Below are 25,277 nucleotides of genomic sequence, written 5' to 3'. Positions count from 1 at the left end.
TTCTCTGTCCGCCTTATGTTGTTGATTCGGGCTTGCTTCTGAATGACCTCCGGGTCTCGGGGGGGGCCGGGTTTTCGACCCTCCCAGTGTCTCTGTCCCAGGCTGGTTCTTCCTGCTCGTGGTTGCCTCTCTCTTGGGTGGTTCCTTCCACTCGTCTGTGTTTTTGGGTTTGCCCTGTTTCGCTGGCTTCCCTTTCTGGTCCGTTGCTTTTCTTGTGAGTTTTCCATTAAGCCGCTTGGCTTTGGTATGTGCTCACTTCGTTAATCATGTGGCGAGGAAGACTTACGAGGAGGTAATGCCCCGGTTACTTACCAGCAATCTTCATCACTCCGAATATAGTCTTCCTCGCCACATGAGTTCCCATCCCTCCCTCCCTGTGTTGCTATCGGCTTCATGTTTCTGCTTGGTAGTTCTCAGGCTGAGGGTTGGGCTGGCCCTCCTCTTATAGAGGTCAAGGATTGATATGGGCCGGCCATGTTGGGAAGGGTTGGGAGGCTAAATTTTACTTCGGAGGGTTCTGGTGTGGAGGTGAAGCTCACTTAGTTAATCATGTGGCGAGGAAGACTATACTCGGAGTAATGAAGATTACCTGTAAGAAACCGGGGCATTACCACTGGTGCACTACTCAATGACACTTTTTTTTTTTGTAGACAGGAGGAGATTGAAAGGCATATTTATTATAGGGCTGCACCGCTTGTTCATTATGCAACAGGGTGCAAAAGTCATGCAACCCTTCAGTTTGATTTATAAAGCCATGTAAGACCACCTTGCATGGCCCTGAGTGGCTTGATGAATCTGGAGTAACGCAAGGCAGCGCAAATCGCTGCCTTGTGTTACTCTGCACCAGGGAGACGTTCTATGGGTAGGGCGTGGGTGTTCCCAAGCATCCATCCATGGATTCTGAAGCATTCTCAGATTCATCAATACTGGTAGACCTGGGAATGCATGAGAATACTATGCTTTCCCAGGGGAGGTGTGCAGCGCACATAGAAAGAGAAAAATGCCTTGGAGGGTTGGTTTTGTGCGGGAAGGTGCCCCTTCCTGCACAAAACCAATTCTGCTTGCAATGCAGGCACCCTTACTCCATAGACCATTGTACGTCAGCGCTGGGAAAAGCCAGGAATGTGCTGTATTATGTTAAATACATTGCATTCTTGTCCTTTCCCTGTCACACAGGTCAGCGCAGCAAGGTGACTTACTGCGCTGCATAACTTTTTGATAAATATGCCCTAAGTAATTTACCCAGAATCACAGGACATTTACCCGACAACGAGATTCGAATGTAGCTTTCCAGCTCCAAAGTCGGCATCTCTGGCTATTACGCCAAATGTTTCCAGTCTTTTTCAGTGAATGGAAACATACATGCTAGCCAGTCAGTAACCAGTGCCCAGCCAATAAATGCTCGTAAGGGAATCAAAACGAAACAATGAAATAAATGGTCCGGGGATGGGGGTGGGAGGGAGTACTACCTCGGACTCAATGTTTGCATGAAACTTACATTGTCACTTGGATAGGGTTAAAGCCCCCTAATTTCATCAAATTGTTTAAACATGCCTCTTCTCGAACTAAATTGCTTCCTAACACGATTCTACCTAATTTGATCTATCGTAGTTCTGAGAGTGCAAACACTCTGGATGACCATTGCTTCTCGTCACTTTGTAAATAAACTAAAGAAATATAGCCCAATGTCCAGCACTTTACCATATGTACATGTGTTGAACATATGAACATATGTTCTGGGTGCTTGGCCCAGAATCACACTGTGCATCGGATTTTTATAGTTAGTGTTGCTCGTTGCCCTTTTCCACTAAATCACAACTCCTCCCTCTGATATAGTAAACTAGGTGGCAACCTTGACAAGTAAAAATTAGTATTTATTCCAGTGATCACAGCAAAAAAATGGATTCTGCGTACTCAGTCATTGCCTAACTACCTTCACTGCCAGCTGCTTGCCACAAGATGGCAGTCTAGGACCAGGAGTGAAGCTCAGCACTTACTCAGAGAATAAAAATCTCTCCAATCCAGACTCCTGTTGAGGTAGACGATTCCGGTTCGTTCTGTAATTTGCAGAAGGTCGCTGGGTATTAAGCGGTTCTGGCACAGATGAAAGTGTGTCTCTTCCCTGGGCACCTCGTGCAGGGCACGGATGTACACGAGAGGGCTGCCCGCGGGCTGATCCATGTAAACATTCTCCGAGTACGTCCTCCTTGGAATGTAAAGGCCCAGGGTGACTGGAAAAGGGAAGATAAAAAGCAAATTTATAGTAGATGTAACCGGAAGCAAATGTAATTGATGAGGTTATTACCCAAACGAGACCAATTAAAATAACAAATAGTTTTTTTGAATGCCGTGTGGATTTTGAACTATTTCTGCTGTGAGTATAGAGAGAGTTCTCAGTGGTACAGTCCAAAACTGGATTGGTTTGACAAAAAAGTATTGTGACCTCCACGAAGTCCAAATTATGTTTAGAGGACGAGTACTGTGTCTAAGTATGTCCATTGTACAAACGTTTCTGAAAAGAACATGCATACACACTGTGAACATAAATGTAATGCAAGTTTAGAATTTTTACACAATTTCACAAGTGACATATAAAACAAATACTCACTTAAAACAGTACTGGAAAAAAAGTCAGTTAAGAAGAAAGAGTTGCTTGCTTTACTGATGCTGCTTCTCGGAAACATGCCCAGAAAACAATCCAGGAAGAACAGAGATGTATTTCCAAAGCTGAAATAGAGAATTTGAAAACACTCCAATGGCGTACTATGTTCAACAGCAGACGCGCCTAAGCTATGCCTAATGACAGTGCAAACAGTAAGTGTGATTTTTTTGCAGGAATTGAGCAAATGTACTGATTTACCCAAGATGAAACCCAGCAGGTTGCAGTGTCACATACGATGCGTGTTTTTTGTTGTTGTTGTTAATGTGCATAGTGCACGCTAAGTAACCTTTAGGTACTTGTGCGATATTTGGCTTGTACAGGTTGCTGGACTGATAATATCAGGAGCTAAAGTCATTCTCAGAAGTGCTAGCTTTCTGCTTTCAGCTGTGCATCACAGCTGTCCAGTCATGACAGAGTAGAGTTCTGGTTCCATGCTCATACAGAAAGTGGCCTCTCTGCTGAAACTGCCAGCCAATGATGTAATATGCATTAATTGTGAAACCCTTAAACGGTATTGCATGCTTATACTTGTACTTTGTGTTAATGAGGGCTCCATGAACGTCCCTGGACTTCTGCCTCTGCCCCAAATCCTGCAGCAGCCTGCACAGGGTGACTAACTCATACAAACGGAAATAAAATATTTCCAGTGCACCTTTGACATTAGTCACCAATTTTATTATCATAGATGTTACATCAACTAGTCCCCCCAAAAATCCCAAAATGGATCAATGTGTTAAATATAAACATCAACAACTTAAAATGTAATCAAAAGGGGAACAGCCTTTACAACGAGGTTTTTACCTCGCTGTGCCTTTACCACGCATTTTTTAGCAAGCATATTTTTACCACAAATATGCATTTACAAGGCATGCCAATACCACGCATTTAAGGTAGGTTGAAGGGGCGTCGGGGGTCTCCCCCCACAAATACATTGTTTTTAAGTCTAAAAACAATGCGTGCTATTGGCATACATTGTAAATGCATATTCACGGTAAAAACATGCGTGCTAAAAAATGAGTGGCAAAGGCATACGATGTATTTACCTGCTTTGTACCGTTGTACAATCGGTTTTCAGACAATATTCAATAGGTTCCCTTGCCTCTTGGTTTTCTTGTCCTGAACTGAAACTGGACTCTGTTTATGACGAGTTGGTCCCACAGCCATACACGCGCAGGCCCAGTTTGCTAATACAGGAATTCTAAAGTTGCTCACTTTAAGAACGACTCAATTTTACATTCATTTAAAATTACCATGGTAATATTTTCATTTTCATGCAGTTTAGTTCAAGTCCAGAGGTGATAGGAGCTAAAACATTTGCCACAGTTAAAAGTTTCGTTTTTTCTGGCTTGGTCTGCCTTTTAACTGGGCTATCACAACTGCTTTGTTTTTTGGGGTTTCTTTTTGTAGTTGTGCTATAAAAAACAAACTTAACCCTTGGGGATTTCAGGACGCTGTACCCATAATATACGTGGCTACAGCTCAATTTTACAGACATGCCTAAACAAAGTGCATGATGTGCGTATTTGTACAGTGCAGGTAAGACTAGAACATAACTTTTCCATTAAACACAATCGCCAGCAAGATCATTTCTGTGCATTAAATTGAATATTTTCTGAAACCAGCAGGTTCTTACAAACATTTGCAGTAGTTACTGATTATCAGAATTGCCTGGGTCCTGATATCAAAACCATGAAAAAATGGTTAATTTAGGTCAAAATACTTACAGTTACTAGAGCATGTTTTCAGAATCTCATGCAGTGAGATTCAGACCTTCTTTTCCCAGAAAAAATAAACATATATATGTCTCCATCACATTGAGGCTGTAGACGGCCGGCCACTGAAATTGAATCAATGTCAGAACTCTAAGATTCTCTGTTGACTCAAAATGTGCCCAGCTTGGATGATTGTACAGGACTCCTCATCACAACACGCGCTAAAATGCATATTTCCCTCCATCAGGCAACAGGCGGGCAGCCTAATGCTAGTGAAAGAAATCAATACGTCCTCCTCGGCCTAGGTCAACCCACTGTTCCCTAGCCTGCCGAAATAAGAAATCACACGCCTCTAAAAGTTCCAAAATTCTCTACCAAGAGTAGGAAGAGCTACAACTCCCACTGTACAGAAATTCAATGAAGACACTCCTCTGCCTCCAAGCCAACCCTGAATGCATGAAACCAAGAGCCCCTAAATTAACCAGCAGCCAACCAACAAGGCAACACCTCAGGGCACTCCTGATGTTCTTTCAACTAAGGACTACTTCAAAACTATAGAGCACCCGGTTACTAAGGGGGAAAAAACAGACAATTTGAATTCGAGGGATTCTGCATACTACACAACACTCACTCGGATAATCCTCATTTCCACCGGGCAGCTCTCATTCTAAACTGTATCAGAAAATGACTTTTACGAACCTCTGTTGTGTTCAGTTCAGAAAAAGCACCTTGAGGCAGGACGGTGAACATTACAGTGCACTGTAAGTCACTTCAGGCAGCCAATTATGCATTCATGAATGAAATTAGTCATTATTTTATGTCACACTCGAATCTCACTCTAATTACTATTTACCAGTCTCACACTAAGGCCTAGCCTGTAATCTCACTCCCAGAATTGGGCTACAATCTCACTGAGGACTCTACTCCTGTCTGTATCACACAAAGGTGAACACTTCAGACTCATATTGAGACATAGGCTGTATTTTCACACTAAAGACAGGGCTGCAATGTCACTCTCATGAATGGACTCTCACGCCCAGGAACAGACTCCAACATCACACTGATGACTAGGACCTAACCGCACACTTGGGACTGGGTTCTAAAATCAGACACTTTGGACCAGTCCATGAACTCACACACTTGGGGCTCCCACTGAGGATTGACATTCAGCACTTTGTAGCAGGATCTGGGGACTGGGTTGTTGCGTTATGACACTGCCCTGTACACAGCCACCCTGCAACAAGGTCCCACTAGGGATTGTTGGTGTTTCATGTGGGTTTTCTCACGTTTGTATCTATCTGTGGCAGGCAGAGGACAGATCTCAAACTATCTTGATGGTCTTGCAAAGAAGTAGCACTTTTGCACCATTTGATGTGCATGCACATTTTGCTTTAGCCATCTTCGAATACCTCAGATGCTAAATATGCAGACTGGGCAGTTCCCACTGCAGATATCTCTGTCTCCTTCTCTCATGGAAGGGGGTGATGAAGTCCATGCATGTCACACACCAGTTCAACTAAGGCAGCCCTGCGAGGCATAAGGCCGTTGCAGAATGTCTCCTGCTGGCACTGCAATGTTGGTATCTTAAACTGCTCTTGGAAATCCTCAGCAGTGGCGAATCTAATTACAATTCTAACCCTAATTTATGGGTAGAAATTCTCGTTTTGTTACTACTGCCCCCCTTATTGTTCTCGTTGTTTCTTTTCTCCTTGTTTCATTTGTCTTCCATTTTAGCACTAGAAAGTTATTTGGGTTTCAGTGCTCTTTAAAAAAAATAAGTAAATAAGGGGCATTTCAACAACAACCGGCGATAATTATCTCTAAGCGCACTTAGCGCTAGGATAAATATCGCCGGCTAGCGTGAATTTTTATCGCTGAGATAGCGTGCTATTAGCAACGCTTATCTCAATAGCGATAAAAATCCTCACGCTAACAGGCTAACGTGAGATTATCGCTGGAAACCCAGCGATAATCTCACGTTACCTTGTTGATAGGGACAGGCAAACTTAGCCATGATATCCTCCTTCCATAGGATATCATGGCTAAGTCTGAAAAATACCAGACGTAAAAAAGCAGCGTTAACCGCGGTTAGCGCTGCTTTTTTTGTCTCTAACAGGGTTAGCGACATTCTTGATAATAGGAGAATTGTCGCTTAGCGACATTTCTCCTATTATTTTACTCTGGAACGCCCCCTTTGCATCTCATTAGAGATGCAAGGGGAAGCGTAGAGTAAAAGGGTGCTAACATGTAAATTTGCATGTTAGCACCCTGTTGTTGATAGGGCGCTAGTTTTATCTCTCCTTTTTTGGCTTTTAAAGCCAAAAAAGCAGAGATAAAGCCCTTGTTGATATGCCCCTTAATGTGATGTGATGCAATGCCATTTGAGGCTGTTAACTGCCCGTTCATGCCAATTCAATCGGTGATTCTGATTAAGACGTGGGAGCCAGCTGACATGAGAAGGGACTTGGCTCATTGTAGCCAGTGTGTAAAGCAAGTGCATGCCCACTGCTCGTGGGTGTGTTGAGGTTCTGCATGAATCTGGGAGGAATGAAGTGCATTCGGGCCTGGACTTCCTCCCATCCAGACCTCCTGGTGTGAATCAGGAGCTGCAGGCTCAGTAAATATGGCTGTCCATTTTTGAAGGGCATTCTCCCCTTATAAACGTATGATAATATTTTAGGGCCCCAAATCTTTGTCTGCAAATAAATGTACAGTAATAATTACAAACCTATTTCTTGTTCCCAAAATGCACTTTTTATTTAGAATGTATGGCACAAAAAGAGCAAAGTAATTTTTAACTGTGTTTTTTTTTAAACATACAAATGTAAAAAAAACAAAAAAAAACTTAAAAGCAGGACAACAAAAACAATTCAAATTGTCAACATCGTTTCTTTTTCTCTTATTGTGTGCTTTTGTGAATTAGCATCGCTGTCAAGTGCCACATGTCACGTGTTGCACCACCAGCCAGATGTTTCATCATAGTTACCACGACTTTGCATTCTTATACTTCTAATTGTGGCTTTACCATTGTCAGTGTGCTCGTATTAAGCCACGAATGCAAAAATGCTTTTGTCCATAAATCCTGGAATGAGTGAAAGTGCCATACAAAATCAACTACACGAGTTACGCCAGTACACATGTGCTTGAATGTGAATGTGAAAAAAATGGTTACCTGAAACTTAGTACCAGGTTTCGCATTTGTGAAAAAATGTATTGTCGAAATCGTTTTATCATACAAATACAGAGAAAATAACTGTGAAATCTGCCCGTTCTTTGAATGTCTTCGGGGCAGCAAACCTTTTGCTCCCCGACAATGCCATTAGTTCCACTCACAATTACACAAGCGTCAAAAATCAAGAAAACGAATTTGTCTTTTTTTTAAAAAAAAAAGTGCAACGTTTCTCTAAAGTGCCGTGGTGTTTAAGTACCAAGAGACAATGTTCTGCTTGATATGTGGCTATGTGGATGGACACGGGCATTACTGCGATGGAGGGTTTCGGGGTGGAGGGGGGGGGGGGTCGGTCTCTTCACGGGGAGGGGCGACAGAGTCATACAGAGAGACGGACAGAGACAAATCGCGCAGAGGTCACCGCCACTTGACCGCCCCACAGCTCCAACTTCCGCATGATCGATCCGGCATCTGTCGTATTCATTTTAAGCTGCAGGAGTTACCGCACGGTCATATCACAGTTCGCACGTTCAGAGAGACGAGCAGTCAGCAGCGAAAACCTCCCCGGGCCCCCAGGCGCCCTCTGAAGGGGAGCTGGAAAGAGCACATCATCGTCAGAGATATGGAAGCTGACGTGATGTCAATGAACGACACCCCCGACGGGAGTCTATCGACCCGGGACAATAATATGAGCCTGGCCGGAAAGATGAGCGGCATCTGGGATGGGACGGAAAGAGGCCCGAGTGACGACACGGAAACCGGAGCCGCCGCCGTCCAATGAAAACCCGACTCAAGGCCGCGCGCTGATCCATTTTATGCATGCCTCGGGGCTGATATTAGTAGGAAATTCAAAGTAGTACATTTAACAAAGATGTTGCAATCTAGTTTTAAAATGTTGCCTTCTATAATGCTTTTACATGTAAAATCATACACATGTATGCAAAGAGGCGCTCACGAAGACAAAATACAAATGCACAGACTACATCACAAAGACTACATTGCTTGAGTGGATAGGGACTGCCTGGTACTGAGTACCTGCACTTCTTTGATTTGAAAGGGAGATTACTACCACTTCAGCTCTTGTTAGAGTTCTTCGAGCAAACAAATAAAATGACGAGCCCAGACACAGCTGAGCCAAGGGTCTGGCTTGGCTCGAAGAGCCGGCAAACGAGCGAGCCCTGAAAATGTTTGCCTTATATGCAACAAACATGAGGTAAAATATGGTAAAGTCTCGCCAAAATTCACGAAAGTGTATTTCTTTAACATGCAGAAACTTTGATGTTAATATGTCAAATATCACTGCACCAGAGGTACCCTTAAAAGTGATAGTTTTTAAACATGAACTTAGAACCATTCGTGCCACAGCACTGGCGGCAAGTCAGTTGTCAACTGCACCATGCATGTGAATTAGACTGTTATATGTAGAGCAGCATTATAATCTATAAAACCTAACAATAGGTGTTTGCACAGCTGGTATTCTGAACTCAAATATTTGAAGGTGGTTCTATACCCAATAATGAAGAAAAAGAAATACCCATCAGATGAAATATTTGCCAAAAATCACACCATTTTCTTTAGCGTGGATGTGAGGATAAATCCCAGGTTTTCTATTTACATTTTGTACAAATCAGCCACTAAGCTGGTATCAATCTGTCTCTGCTTTTTACCTCAATTGTTAATGTTCTACACTATTTGTGCCTGAGGGCAAAGGAGGGTGGCAGGCAGAAGCCATGTCAGCTCGGCTCGTTTTGGGCTTGAGCTTCCAAGAGGACCTCCAGTTGAGCCAGAGCCTGGCATCTGGCTCAAGCCCGGCTCGAGTTTTCAGAGGCTCACCCACCTCTAGCTCTTGTGTCATACTTTTAATAGGAGAGTACAATCACTTCTCAGTAGCAAACAGGTGCTTTGGAGTAGTGAGAACCTGCACTTCTATATTTCCATATAAAGCCCCAAGGGACTTCAAATGCACCTGTTACAAAAATTATATCTCACCCTTCCTAGCGTGCCCGTGCTTAGACAGCAGCCTCTTGAGGTGATTTGGTGTATTTTATCCTAGAGGGATATGTGTTTTTGTGGGTTCCTGTGGAAAACGACTTCCCAGCCAGCCAAAACAGGACGTGTATAGACAGTGGTTGCTATAGGTGGGTGGATGAATTGCTCACTGGGAAGAGTTGTGTTTGCAGTTTCTATGCGACTGCAAACTTAAACTGCCGGAAACGGTCTCCCTTCACCATTACTGAACTAGTATCTCCATGAACCACTGTACACTTTATTATGTTTTTATTGTAATATTTTCAACATTCGATGTCTACTTCATGAGTACTGTCTTTTGTTTATTGGAATATAACATCCTACATTACTATGATGAGCATATAGCCGTTGCCAACAAACATGAACAAAACTGAGCCCTAGCACATGGTTTATGTACATGTATTACACTTATTAATTTATCATCACTGTTCACCGGGTGCATGATTACTCACTTTCATCACAGTATGACACAGTAGATGGCAATAACGAATGTTTGATGCTATCAAGGCACTTCAGGGTGGCAGGTCACCAAAAAGCAGGGAATACAGAAATAGAATGGCCCATCGTTGTGATCTCCCAGCCAGGCCCAGGTTTCTATCAAACGTCCTGAATCTCCCAATTTCCACATCCATCCACCATTTTGTTTCCGGTATCCTGTTCTGAGTGGTAAGGGTTCAAGATTCTTTCCAGGGCAATGCAATTTGCCTTTTATCTATCAACACAGCAATGGCATTTAACCTGCATTTTACTTTCATGTGTTTAGGACGTGGCATAAGCCCTTAGAAATGTGTATTGGGAACTTGGAGACCCTCCCTTCCTGTAACGTCAGTCTGCGTGTATGTGACTGTCTTCAAGGAAGTCCTAAACTTGGGGCACACCCAAACTATATGAAAGAATGCGTCATCATCTACTTTGCTTCTAGGACACCTACTAGGCACTTCTGAGTTCATTTTACACAGTTGTCTATGGATGAAATATGTATGGTGAGGGTAATTACATTGAATGTATTTGAGTTATGAGTTTCTAGATACTTTGGCCACTTGTTCTGTACTCTGATCCATTCCTCGTCAGCTGTCTAAGATAATGCATCCTGTCTTCATTCTCTCCATCGGACAGGTGTACAGTCGCCTCAGCCATTTTAGGAATTCCTCCCCAAAGTTCATGTCCCTTAGGGGTTTGTAGGTATAATTCTACCCTACGGAAATCAAAAGCCTTCCATGTGTACTTGGGCCACCACCAGTGCTTGTAGATACTCATAACATTGCCATTATATGTCCAAAAGCTTTCAAAGTTTGGGTGAGGTGCTTCTGCTAGGGACAAAAAACTACATTGATCTGAGTGTATCAATTTCGGAAGGACTGTCAAAAGCCCGGTCACCAAAATTTTCCTCCAAATGTTCTAAACTCTATTTAACATGGACATCGGGACATATGAGTATTCGCCAAATATCTGTCTGGTTTAGTGAGCGGAGCTACCAGAGCTTCCCTGGTCTTATGAGAGAGGGCCCATCTAATAGAAGCTATTGCACAGTTCTGCTGCAAGCCATCAGTAGATGACGTTTCTGCCGTTTTCAATTATTTAATTGCATTTTAACATACATTATCTCGAATGAAACTCATAGTAGTTGTTTGTATTTGGCTGAGAGAGCCAGTAGTCCACCTCCACCAAGAAAGACAGTGTTTTGTGCCACGGGACAGTATGTCATAAGGTACAATAGTAATAAAAGTTGTTTTTTTCTCCATTTGCGTGTGTTTGTTTTGCCTACCATGGGTTTTATCAGGGTCAATGGTGGTCTGTCTTTGTCTTGCTGCACTTTGAATGCTAACATATCGGCTTCTTTGCCTGTTTTTGAGTGTGTTCTATAGTCACAGTAACCAATGCATCTTTTCCTCTTAAGTATCTGTGCAAGTCTCTATTTAGTTTCTAGTAATTCATCGTTGTGGGAATCCTGCTGTGGTACCAATTTTTCTTGCTTCCCCAGGCTAGCCTCCAGTGTCATCATTTCCATAGTAAACATTTGCCTGACTCCACACATTGTCTTAATGCACACCCCACTCACCACCACTTTAAATGCCTCCAATAGCATTTTGCGACTAACTCCACATTCTTCGTGGAATAATTAATAGTTGTGCCCCTAATTGTTTTCTGTAACACATGAGCTTAGAATGCCTGTGGATGCAAATCCATGCTAGGAATGGTCACCTCAATCCTGCCCCATTTATGTGGGAGTAAAGTGGGGAGGTACTAAGGGATCAAAGTACACTGGCAGGCTGATAAGTTGCATGGAGTTTACGAACACATTGAATCTAATTGTTGGATCTGCATACCTCCAAGCATCCCTCAGGAACAATCTGCCCATTCAATTTGTTAAACTATTTCGTTGTTTTATTCTTTTCACACCAGTGAGTGAAGGGAATGGTATATCCCATTTCAGGTCAGGCAGGTACACAGTAACATTCCTCTGGATACAAGGTGTATTCATACATCAAGTGACAATTACAGCCATAACTTGCTCAGGGATTGTTCAGGTTCTACATTTGAGATGTACACCCCTAGAAGTGTGAGCAGGGGCACTAACAACTTAAAAAATCGGTGAGACGTGGCGTACCGTAAAATTCACCTATATGTTGCCTTTCTCCTCTCCTGATGACAACGAGTAGGAAAGGAAGGTTATTTACTTCCTGTATGCAAATCCAACAAATCATGGAGCTGCTCTCGTGCTGTGAGCAGATCAAGGATTGGTTGGAGCAGGCTAACCCAGTGCTCATTTTTAGACTGGGGGTCTGTGCCTGAAATCCTGCAGCCATTTTACAGCACTGGGATTGCAGGCTCTAAAGTGCGCATGACAGATTGGCCGACCCTGCCATACCATTAACGTTCCATGTAATTGTCAGCCTTCGTGATCTACCTGCAAAGAGTATACACGTGATAAGCCCTCTAAAGGCAGGTGTATGCCAAATACAGGTTTCAGACATCCCAGCAATGTGGATTACAACCTTGACCATTAGAGCATAATATAGCCCTGGGGTCGAGCATAACCATAATCCATCCTCAACCTAACATAACAGCCGTAAGACTTATTTAGGAAATAAACACAAAACACAATCTGCAGGAACAGATTAAGATTCATAAACAAGAGGAGAGAGGTTTTCTATTAGATTACGCCCCATCTGACCCCCTGCTGTGGCTTATTCATTTCAATCACCACCCTTGGCGGAATGTATGAGTAAAACATTACCTACCAAAGTTGTAACATTTATATACAAATCAATACCATACTCAATTCCCATTGGACTTAGATACTTGGTTTCCGGCCCAATTCTTTAGTACACAAGGGTGTAATTGCTGGATCCTTTACCAGAGTGGCGGCTTGGCAAGCAGTGCCACTGTCCTGCGTTGAGTGTCTGACTCAATTTAGTGCCTCAACCACTACCACAGCCCAGTTCTGCCCTTCAGCCTCTTTTCTATTGTAGGTCTCCCTGCTCTTCAATTCCTTCTTGTATGATGTGAACGAGACCTGAGACTGGATCATTGGGTACGTGCATTTAGTGGGCCCCAGTGATTCAGTCCAGTGCATATCGACTGCTGTATCCATGAAGAAATAGAATATGGTGGCATCTTCAACACCTTCAATTGCACTAGAAATAGCAGTATATAATGGAGTTGCAGATCAAGCTACTTTTGTCAACTTTAGGTGATCCCGCCATAGAGATCCTTCCTTGACTCTGCAGTTTCAGCACAGCTGCAGCACGATCAGTGAAAACCGGTTCTTTCTGTAATGCTGAAGAATGATATCTCCATTATAATAGTTGAGACGTTTGGCATTGACATGCCTAGGTGGTATTTAAGTGGTATCTAATGCAGCAGGTCCTGAGTGCCCTTTACATTGAAAATAATGTTGTCAATTCATCTGGCACTAACCATACACTCAGCCACTCTTTAAGGAATAATACCATACTCTACCCTTCCTTTCGTTCGGGTATCCCAAAAATGCATATACTGTTTCGTCATAGACCCCCTTCAGAATTTTCAACATTAAATTCTAAAAAGTGAAGTCTGTCATGAAAATTAACCAATTACTTACGGAGTTCCCCAGTTTCAGTCACCATAGGCAATAATTTAATTTCTACCACTGTCACTCTTTAGCATTCTTTCTCTGGTCCATATGTATTAACTCTCCAGCTAACACAACAATTTTGATATTGAATTCCCGCGCCGGCGCCGTTGGCATTTCTTCAATGATCAACAGTATTTTTTGCAACAGACTTCCCGAGTTCTGGGGCCACACAGCCGTCCCCTTTCGTATTCTGATCCGCATGTGTTTCATTCTGAGGTGGCACTTAACGGGGTGCTTTGGGCCTCCTCATGTTTTGAGGCAGTCACTCAGGTTATACCTTCAGAGAATGAGATAATGCATTCTGTCTTCGTTCACTCCATCAGATGGATGTACAGTAGCCTCAGACTTTCAGGAAATGCTCCCCAAAGTGCATGTGTCTTAGGGTTTTGTACATGTAACCAAACTCTACGGTATCAAACACCTTCTCTGTGGCCCACCAACCTCACTGGTTGCCCCTCATGAAGATCCAATAATGTGACATGCAACCACCTTTCTTTCTACTTGATTGATGTTCACCAACTTTTTCAAAAGTATTCATAGCAGGACAAACAACATTTGAGAATGTTTTAAAGGTATCTGTTAAGAGGTCAAAGGCTATAGGTCACCAAAGATTTAATCGAAGATTGAATTTTAATTGGTGTCTGAATAACAAAGTACTCTTTGAATACAGAAAAGTATTTCCCTATGACGTAGCCGAAAAAGTATTTGCATGTGAGGTAGTCATTTTCACAGTAAAGCATATATGTTACAATATAACACTTTTAAACAATCCTCATCAAACTTCCCATGCAAAGGCATACGCACAGACATGTTGTAAATGGACAAATGTCATCTATGAGGGTCAAATGTTAAGGGTAGGAAGTAGAAAACTGTGCGCTAAGGGTAGGTCGTAGAAAAAGGTGCCTTTGATGTTCTCATATATAGAAGAGTTTTTGGCATTCTTTAAATAAAAACAAAATCTCAGCAATGGTGAAACGTGTTTTTTTAATTTTAATAATCAGTTTGCACAATGTCCTCCTTTGCACTTATGCATGATAGGTACATTACACTTCTGGGACTTGATACAGTTATATAAACATGTGTATACAAAGAACTGTTATAGACATTTAAAGGAGTGTTTAAACTGTCTGCCAACTCCCTGACACACCTATGGAATGAAAACAATGACACTATTCTTTATATAAGTAGCATTGCATCGATTACAGCATTTTATATCCCCTTAGCATATAAATCTGCAACAGTTGATTCGGTTATTCCCTTCGAGTATTTTAAGAGGTCTAGAACCTTAGCATTTTGATTGCTTTGTTCTTACATTAAAAATTAAAACAAATGCAAATGTAGAATATTTATTAATTTAAAACTATTAAGTTTACTCTTAACATTGCAGCAACCCTGCCAGCCATCATAAAATGTTTTATGCTGAATTAATAGAATCAAAAGTCTTGAATCTTACATTTCAGGTGGACTGGGTATTTTGTCATAATCATTAAAACATATACGTTTAACATCTGAGCTATGTTCTTATCTGTCTAGGTTCTAGGGAGACACTGGTCAGTAAGGATTTTTTTGCACGTATTAATGACTGAACAGCTATTCTAATTAAAAAATAATAACACTTATAAGGTGAAAAATGAACAGCTCCCACAAACAGAGGTAACAGTAAAGAGCATCACAATAACATGCACCTCTAGCGCTAAGAAGAAGAGCAAAGCAAATATCTGACCTTACAGATGATTTATGCAATTCCCACATCCCCAGAGGACTATGTTAGATAACATTTTCTAGCAGGTCAGTTGAAAGAACAACTTCTGCATAGCTCCAAGGCAAGTGTGTGATCACCATTCACAAATGTAACCACATGAATAGTTGAGCATCAGCTCGCCCTAGAGAAAAGACTGTGTAGAAAGGTGAAATTTGAAAAAGGATACCAGATTATTACAAAATGTACCTTAACAGTGTATCTTGTCGGTGACAATGGTGATCAGGATCTAGCTTTACACTGGAGGTGACTATAGATAAGATTCGTGGATGCTTAACAATGCTCTGTCTACAGCCATGGATAATTATAAAATAATGGATCTGTGGGAGAATAGATGCCATTCACATCCTCCTGGTTTCATTCTCAACTACTTGAAAAAAAATACTAGAGCAGCTCTTTGTATGCAAACTCAGGGTGCCAGAGTCGTTGTAGACTCCCCTGCCACAATAAAAGCTAAATAGAAGGCAAACATAGGACTTAAAATAGATGCCTACATACCAGACCAGTGAGGAAGAATGTGTGATATGATGAACAGACGTTACAGCGGATTTTTATAACTTGATACAGGATGCTGCCTAACTAGCAGTCTCGCACTCTATTGTGCTTTGCAGTTTTGGAAATGGTCTACAAACGTTGAAGGTCTTCAGAAAAGTCCTGTTAGGCTAAGAGACGCCGCCTTGAATTGGATATGACAGACAGTAGATCCATGAAATGGTAATTTGTATCCTGTATGTGTCTCAGCATATCTGGGGACTTAACAGCATTCCAATGCCAACCGCACCCCTTTAATTCAATGGACAGCAACAACAGGACAGGTTTCTATTCGTATTTGACTTTTATAGTGTGAATGTACACTGCTAGTGAAAAGTTTTGGGGAAAAATTAAACCTCTGAGCTGAGGACAAAATTTTTTGGCCTTTTTACCAGGCTGGGTTTCAATTGAAGGGCCAAACAATCAACAACTTATGACATTAGCACTTATGGGAACAGATGTACAATTGCCAAACAATAACTGCTTAGATGTATGTTATGTGATTGTAGGGTCATTAGTCATAATTAACTAAGATTCACCTTGGCCGAAGTTGGATCATCTTGGTATGAACAGCTCTTGTCTAAACCAATTACTGAGTATAGGGAAAATGGTAAATCAACCTAAAAGTGGTACGAAGTGAAAAACTCATAATTACTTGGGATTTAAAATGTGATGAACCAGTGCATTAACTTGTTTTCTCCCTAGGTCTGGACCTGTATTCAGAGTGTGCTAGGAATACACAAAAGTGGGGTCCAGAGGGTTTTGTGGGAAGGATTGCTGAGCAAATGGCCTGATTAAAGGTCAGGCCATACCACTGCAGCATGTCTGGCACTGCTGAAGGTCATGCCCTCATTGTTGTATGAGCACAGAACACGCCGAACATAGGGCCTGTCTGAAGGTTGGGCCTTGAGCCTAGAGCTTGCTTGGCACACTCCAAGTGGTGGAATCAAATGGCTGTGGAGTACAGGTCTTCAGACAGCCATCGATAATGCAACAGATCATAGAATTTCTGCTATAATCTGTGATGTCATGTGTAAAAATTACAAGCAGGGCCTAAGGATATTATAACTCTAAGGTGGAACCCACTCATCCAAATTGAGAACACACTGGACATGACCCTCGATTCAGGCTCAGCGAGCTCTGGGCAGCCAGCACGGCCTTTAGATATAATTTATTCCCATTTCTACTATCTCTAGGTTCAACTAGACATGGCTGACTTTTGGCAGGTTGTGTAGTCCTCTACATTCCATGCATCCCGACCCCATCCCCACTGACGCCAGTGGGTATGGTGTTTGGCCTTGCACAATGGACGTTGGTGACAGGACCCATGTCCCACACCCAAATCATTCCCGCTTCCTAAGGGCCAACAGCCAAGGCCGTTGACGAGGCCCGATCAGTTCTTGATGCAGGCCATGGCCTTCATCCATGCCTTGCAGGTTGTTCCATGCTTCAAGAGTTACTGCATTGTGTGACTGGGAGAGAGTGGTAATGCGCCATATCTTCTAAGATATGATGCATTCCTGCTCTCTCCCTGTGCTGGTGCAGTGAGTGCAGCCTTGTGCTAATGTGGGCGCCTTTGCGCCATGGTATAAGGGTGCCAACTTCACAGGCAGAATTGTTTATGTGCAGGAAGGGACACTTTCCTGCACAAAAACACCCCTTGGAGTTTTTTCCCTCTTTTTATGTGTGCTTCACACAAACAAAAGGAAAAACAATGAAAAATAAACATATTTCTCCTTGTTATGACTCACCTAGGAAAGCGTATCATTTTGATGCATTCCCAGGTTTACTAGTGTTAGTAAATCTGGGAATACCCCAAAAATCATAGGTGGATGCATTTTCCACTCATGGAACGCCTTGCCACGGCAGAATAAAGCAAAGCATCGACTTGTGCTGCCTTGCGCTACTCCAGATTTAATAAGCCACATGGAACAACGCAAGGTGGCTTTGCGTGGCTTAGTAAATCTCACTGAAGCCCTTGTGTTGCCGTACGCCTCTTTAAGTGATGCAATGACAATGCAAGGGCTTCATAAATCTGGGCCTAAGTGATTTTCCCAGAATCACAGGATGTTGAACCAGTGACAAGACTCAAACCAGGAGCTAGATTTGCGAAGATGTGACTCAGCACAACATAGCAAGCTAACTTACTGCACTAAATCACATGAAGAGTGCAGGAATGAGTCATATATACTAAGTTATAACACCTTCCTGTTCTCTCCCAGCATTGGTGCACTCAGTGCACCATAGCGCCAACACACGCACCCTTGCACCATGGTGCAAGTGTGCCTGCGCTGCTGGCAGTATTTTTGTGCAGGAAGTGGCACCTTAGGGACTTTTTCCTCTAGAGGAAATAAATAAAACAAGGAAAAATTGTTATTTCTCCTCCTTGTGCATTCTACCTTTTTGACACATCCTCAGATTTACAATTGGTAATAAATCTGGGAATGCATCAAATTCCATGGGTGGATGAGTGGCAATACTAATGATCCACCCATGGAATACCATCCCAGACCACAGTAACCCAAGAAAGCAACTTGCGTTTTGTTGCTTTACTCCAGGTTTACTGTCCATATACAGACACGCAAGGTGTCTCTGCGTGGCATAGTAAATCTCACTTAAGGCTTGCGTTGCACTTGCGTCACCTTGTGTGACACAAGGGCAACACAATACCTTCGTAAATCTGGCCCTCGGTTCTAAGTTCTGAAGATGGCAGTTCGGCCGTTATACCACATAATCTCCCAAATGGTCCGAGCTATTTTTTTAAAAACCCAAAGATTGTGAACAAGAACAGATGCTTCACAAATAAATCAGAAACCATGAGAATAGGTTCCAGTCAATCAGAGGCAGGTTTATATTCAAATTTCAATTTATGAACTGTGCATTGATTCATCTGTGAAATTATTGTAAAAATAATTTGTGAATTTTCCATTAACAACTAGACAACTTTACACAAATTTAAAATAGCACAACAAATGTACCAGTTTCTCTTTGCATGCCACATTGGGGCAAATTTATCATGCGGTTTGCAAATGGTTATTCATCAAAACCTTGTTTTAAACATTTTTAAATGAAACATAATTTGTGTAATCCGTTTCTTCCATATTCTCCTCTTTTGACTACTCTACATGAAACTTTACAAGGTCAGATATGAGTACATGTGTACTTTTTATTTCTAAATGTGTAGCTTTTTCAAAATGGACCAAAATTATCCATTTAAACAATGCTGTTCCTGCCCTCTAATGATTTCAGATATTACTACATCTATCTATCTATCTATCTATCTATCTATCTATCTATCTATCTATCTATCTATCTATCTATCTATCTATCTATCTATCTATCTATCTATCTATCTATCTATCTATCTATCTATCTATCTACTTACCTGTCTGTCCGTCTGCCAGCCGTCTGTCTATCTATCTCTATGTTTGTTTATCTATATATATCGTTTGCCATTCTTTCGAGGTTGGTGTGTTGCATGCCAATTCATAGTGCTTCGAAATGGCAATATTGTGTTATAAATCACTACATAAAAAGTTGTGAGGAACACTTGCAGATCACAGAGCGCACACACAAAATATATCTTAATTTATGAATACATTATTATAATATTTGTTGACTTGCCACATTTCCACCATCCCTGCACAGTGCACCCACTTTTCATAAACGAAATGTGTGTGTGTTTTTTTTTTAGCTAATTGTCCTTGAGCCTCCTCTCGCAGATTGTTTTTCAGGGGATAGAGTTACCATCATAAGGAACGGATCTTTCCCTTATGAGCGTGAAATCCATCTCACACAATTAGCTGTATGCCTTACTGGAAAAAAACGAAGATCTGCATGTTATTAATGTAATGATATACCTATCGCTTTCTGCACTAATAGACAGAACATTCGTTAGGTGGGAGGCTAATGATATTAGCAGACAAACATGGGAGCTGTCTATTAATAATCCAACATTTCCAGGCCTGCATCGGATTTCAGCAATCAATTCGTGTTTTTTGTACTTTGCATGCTGATGCAGAGATGTGTTGTGAAGCTAGTGGTCTGTTAAATTCACCACCCGGCACTAGTTTCTTTCACTTTTTACTTTTTGCTGTCATAGCCTTCCCTGTCTTTATCACTTTTTGACTTTTACGTAGTTAAGCTGAAAGTTTGTGTCTGAACCAAGACTCATATCCAACATGATGGCTACAGAGAGAATGCTAGGATAGTATGGGTTAAACTGCAGACAAGGAAAGTACTTTGGGTGGTCATGGACTTAGCAGAATAAAGTATATTTAATGCAAATTAGAATCACGCACCCACTGAGAACTTTATCATTCAATGACACAGTTGGAGTTTCATGGTAATTGACTTCCTCCATTTTTGAAGAAAATGCTAAAGGCGAAAGATAATCCACCATCTGAATTTTATCTGTCCTAGGGATAGCGCAATTATTCAATGATCTTTATTTCGATTTTAAAAACCCATAAAAGATTACATTCAATTCATATAAAAGACATCATATAATTTTCAAAGGGTACCCTGCTCAACAGATACGCTTTTGTTGAGAATCAATGTCCCAATACTAGACCTTTCTTAGATATTAAAAAAATCAATAAATATAAATAAAATTCCGTCAATAGATACATTTAGTAATAGGATAGCATTTTAACAATAATTAAATTCATAACTTCATAGAACAAGTACATGTTATAATCTAATCAATCAATGGCTCTGTCCAAAAATATACAATATACAAAGTTCCATGGCGTACCCCTCAAATAATACATAATAGGGCATAAATTCAGATAAAACACATAGGTTCATACACATTTCTAAAATTTCAGTCCAATTCTCTTTCTTGTTAAATCAACCCCAAAGAGGTATCTGCTCACACTAAAAACTACTGCATGTGTCGTATCTGATCGCAGTATTCTTGCTGCTTCATAACAGGATCTAATGCCCAAAAGCTGACAAATAGGTTTAATCCATTTCTTCCTGGAATATATATAAGCTGGGCAGAAGAATAACACATGCAGCTCGTTCTCTTTTGCACCTGTGTGGCAAATAGCACAACAACCGTCGCTTACATCCCCATCGCTATGTGTCCATTTTACTGTATTTGCATTTATCTGTAGAACACCGTAGCGGAATTTCAGATAAAGAGATTTAGCAAGCTGTGGTTGTATCTCATCTAAAAAGGACTCAAATTTCCTATTTGGTTTTATTGAAAGAAACCTTGTACATAAAATGTCTATTTTTGAGCTGTGGGATAAAATATTTTGATTAAAAGCCCCAAAAGTCTGTTTCAACAGTTTTTTTAAGCCCATCGACAGTCCCCGAGGGTCATCCCAGAAGTGCTTTAGTCCTAGTTTACAAAACCAATCACGAACGTGGTTTAACCATGGCAGCCTTGTACCATTTTTAATTCTAAAAACTTCCTCCAGGCCTTCTGTATAATGAACAAGTTCATCTGTTGACCACAGGTGAACCCAAAACAGTAATGTCCGTAAAGTTGCCTGCAAATCAGTGCGACGGATATTTAAATCCATCACTACTGGCATTAATGGTGTACGCATAGGTAAGCTAAGCAGTTTCCTAAAGAATTTATTCTCGACAACCATAAAAGTATTCTTTGTTACGTGGCCCCACAATTCAGCCCCATAAAGACATGCTGATTGCACCCTATATTTACATAACTCAAGTGCAGGGGAAACGGCTTTAGACAAACTATTCTCATGCTTCCTTATTATTGGTACTGAGTTTTGGATTCATATAGTTTTGCTTTTTTCCAACTGCGATCTCCAAGTCATTTTAGAATCCAATGTAATGCCTAAGTAGGTAAAATTTAGCACGTATTCTATCTTCTCATTTTTGACAGTTAAGTTTAAAAAAAAAGATTTTTGTGGATTAACTGCCATATATTTCGTTTTGGTAGAATTTATTTCCAAGCCCTTCGTTTCACAGTAAATTTCGAAAGTATTTAATAGGCTTTGCAGACCTTTGGGGGTTTGTGATATTAAAATTGTGTCATCGGCGAATAAAAGTGCCGGTACTGGCACACCCCCTAACTTGGGAGAATCGTGTTCGCAGCCCAAGAGATATTCAGGGATGTTATTACCATACAACGAAAATAAGGTAGGGGCCAACATTCATCCCTGCCTTACCCCCCTTTTTACTCGTATGTGGTCTGTAAGTTCGCCATTTAGACCCCATCGGACCCTTGCAACGTTATCCTCGTTTAGTCTTATGATCTGCACGAGGATTTCCCATGGGACACCCTGGTCTCTTAGTGATTTCCACAGGAGATTTCTGGGGATGAGGTCAAAGGCTGCCTTAAGGTCCACAAAGGCAATATACAAATGGGCTTTCTTAACTGTAATATACTTCCAAATTATACAAAGAAATCTAAAAACCTTGTCAATTGTGCTAGTTTTGACTCTAAAACCTGCCTGATATTTGGATAAAATGCTGTACTCCTCCATCCAGTTACTCAGTTTATTTAAAATTTGACTTGCATATATCTTTTGTAAAACATCAATTAAACTAATCGGTCGATAATGCGACGGCTCATGGCGGTTACCCTTTTTAGAAATAGTTGCAATCTCTGCCCCCTTCCACGTTTCAGGAATCGGTGCACCTGCTGCAACTGAATTACATAAAAGATTAATATAAGGAGCCCAGACCTCTTTTTCATGCCTCCATAGGTCACCTGGTATCTTGTCTGGTCCAGGGGCCTTCCCTACTTTTATTGCGTCTATTGCTACTATTGTTTCCTTCATACTGAAACATAATGGGGCACTATTTGGACAAATTTCATAGTCTTCTTGATTATAACCAGTATCCTCGTTAGAGGATGAATAAAGTTGTGAAAAATGAGTTACCCAGGTGTTTGCATCTAAGAAAATGTCCTTATTACATTTCCCCTTTTTATTACCCTTAGATATCAAACGCCAAAAGGTTGATTGTTCTTTTGTTTTGCCTGCAATAATCAGCTCAGTCCAAATGTTACCTTCCCAGTTCTTTCTAGCCTGGATTAGTAGCCTCTTGTAACAGATCCTTTTTTCCCTTAGGGTTGCTATATCTTTGACCTTTGTTGCCTGGATCAAATCTTTTTTTGCATCACGGCATTCTTTATTATACCATGGGTTCTCTAATGTGGCTATCTCAGAAATTCCTTTTTTGGATTTCTTAGGAGCCTTACTTAGTATTGGTCCTAATTCTTCTATCAGTCTGTCATGCATCTCCATAATTGGAATCTCTGCTATTGGTAAGTTTACATATGGGGAAACAATTTCTACATAAATATCATAGATCTTTTTAATAGTCATTTCATTTCTCATTACCAAGGGCCATCTAAGTGCTCTACGATTATTCGTTAATAATGGCTCAATTGGACTAGAACTGAAATCACTTTTCCTTTGAGAGCTCAGCTGAAAGAGGGAGGCTTCAAGTGTCAGACATAATGGATAGTGATCGCTCTCTATTCTATCTTCAATTACTAGGTTACATACCATGGGCCAGAAGTGGATAGATACCAATATGTAGTCTATACAGCTTTTAAAGCTACCCTGTATGAATGTGGGTAAATTTGGGCTGTCAGAAGGCAATCGCCCATTACAGGCACGTAGACCGTGGCCTGAGACCAGCCTTAACAACTGCGCAACAGCACATGTGCACGATACTACTGGGCTACTGTCCAGTTGTGGGATGTTATTGGCCGAGTTCTCATCCTCAAAAATATTTTTAAATCCAACCACAGGTTCAAATTTTCGTTTGAAATCACCCCCCACAATTATCAAAGCACTCTGGTTAACCGTGATTAAAAGTTGATCCAGGTGTTCAATAACTTCAGATTCCCTGCTTGCTACATTCGGTCTACTATACATGTTCAAAATATAGACTTCCCTTTTATCAGGTGCTAAAAACTTTATTCCCAAAACATCTTGGCAAGGGGAGTCAATTTGCTTAATATCAACACCTAGAGTAGTTTTTATCCAAATAACAAGATCTCCCGAGGGCCTTCCTCTTCTTGAGGGAATAGCAGCTATACTAAAGGTTTTATAACCTACCTTGTGAGGGCTTTCCAAGGCCCAAGTTTCTTGGAGTAGGACTATTTCACTGTGTCCAATACAGTCCTGCCATATTGCATCTCCTAGGTTTCTCCTAATCCCTGCATTGTTCCATGATATCAGTTTTATCTCGGTTTTACATTCTTCCATATTTTAATCACAGTTTATTCCCTCAGCTTCATTTTCTGGTCTTGGGACTTCCTCGCAGTCATTAACAAAGTTACAAATAAAGTTACCAGTTACGACATCCTCCTCGCTACACTGAGCTATTAGGTCTGTCTCAGCATGCACACTATTTGTATCACAATTAAGAAAGCCGGTTCAGTCTACTCTGCGATTAGCATTTCCTCCAAAATTGTAAGGGATTTCAGTTCCCACTGAACTCTGTATCAGGCCGTGTCAGCATAAAAAAGCAAGGTAACTCTTTCAATATTCTACACTTCCCTTCAACCTGCATGTGTTAGTAGCCACATTATTCCTGAGGTCAGCACATCTACTCAAACAATTTCTGAATTATTTAATCACCCATTTTGAACCCATTATTATTCGTCCGGGAGACCTTCGTCCCAGGCACTATTGTCTTCCTCAGAGAGCAGTAACTACAAGAAACCTTTATAGCCTGAATTCTGGATACCACACAAGTTTGAGCCATAAGTCCAGGGCTTTAAGTGGGCCGGGTCTCACCGGTGCTGAGCACCGGCAGTTTTTTAAAGAGGGCCTCGAAACGGGTCTCTATCGGGCTCTGTTTTGTGCCCTGGCACAGGCGGTCCTTTTTTTCTGGACTGCAGTGACAGCAGGCACATTGATGTGCGCTGCTCACACTGCTCACTTCTCACTAGTGCAGAGGTTACAGCAAGACATAATGCCAGGTGAGTGTTGTAGTGGAAGGGAAATCCTTTTAAAGAGAGTCATTTTCTCTCCGGATCTCCCTTCTCTTTTTGAAACGCAGGTGCAGGAACATTGTCGTGGTGTCACCAGGGCTCTAAGTGGAAGCTTTTTCAATATTATATACAAGCCATAATTGCTGCTTATTTATCTTAGGCAACTAACAACCATTGACAAAGCCAATAGCCCTGACTTCCTGTAGGTATGATGTTACTTGTTGAATCATAAATCTGGATGCATTGACAGAAACAGCAAAATACAAGTCTGGTGGCACACTATGCTAAGCACAGGTTTTCAGCTTACATATTTTAAAGCCACACCCTTAATTATATTGGCCACGCCCCTTTGAGAGACCCCCCA

General features: G+C 41.4%; 1 protein-coding gene across 2 annotated transcripts in view; it reads right to left on the bottom strand.

The window, feature by feature from the left end:
• Positions 1-25,277, bottom strand: part of RET (ret proto-oncogene) — a 261,839-nt gene that overhangs the window by 98,343 nt on the left and 138,219 nt on the right. The window contains exons 1-2 of one of the 2 annotated variants that reach the window (XM_085605137.1): positions 2,609-2,723; positions 1,998-2,231 (exon numbers count right to left, since the gene is read on the bottom strand). In XM_085605137.1, the coding sequence (XP_085461263.1) occupies positions 1,998-2,231; positions 2,609-2,684 (310 nt within the window). In that variant the 5' untranslated portion in view covers positions 2,685-2,723. Of the gene's footprint in view, positions 1-1,997; positions 2,232-2,608; positions 2,724-25,277 lie in introns of those variants that run through there. The other variant, XM_085605146.1, reaches the window with a different exon arrangement.

This window comes from Triturus cristatus, chromosome 1_2 (genome assembly GCF_964204655.1).
Source record: "Triturus cristatus chromosome 1_2, aTriCri1.1, whole genome shotgun sequence".
Classification (NCBI taxonomy): domain Eukaryota; kingdom Metazoa; phylum Chordata; class Amphibia; order Caudata; family Salamandridae; genus Triturus; species Triturus cristatus.
Note: the sequence above shows the minus strand (reverse complement) of the source record. Positions and strands in the feature narration are given on the sequence as shown.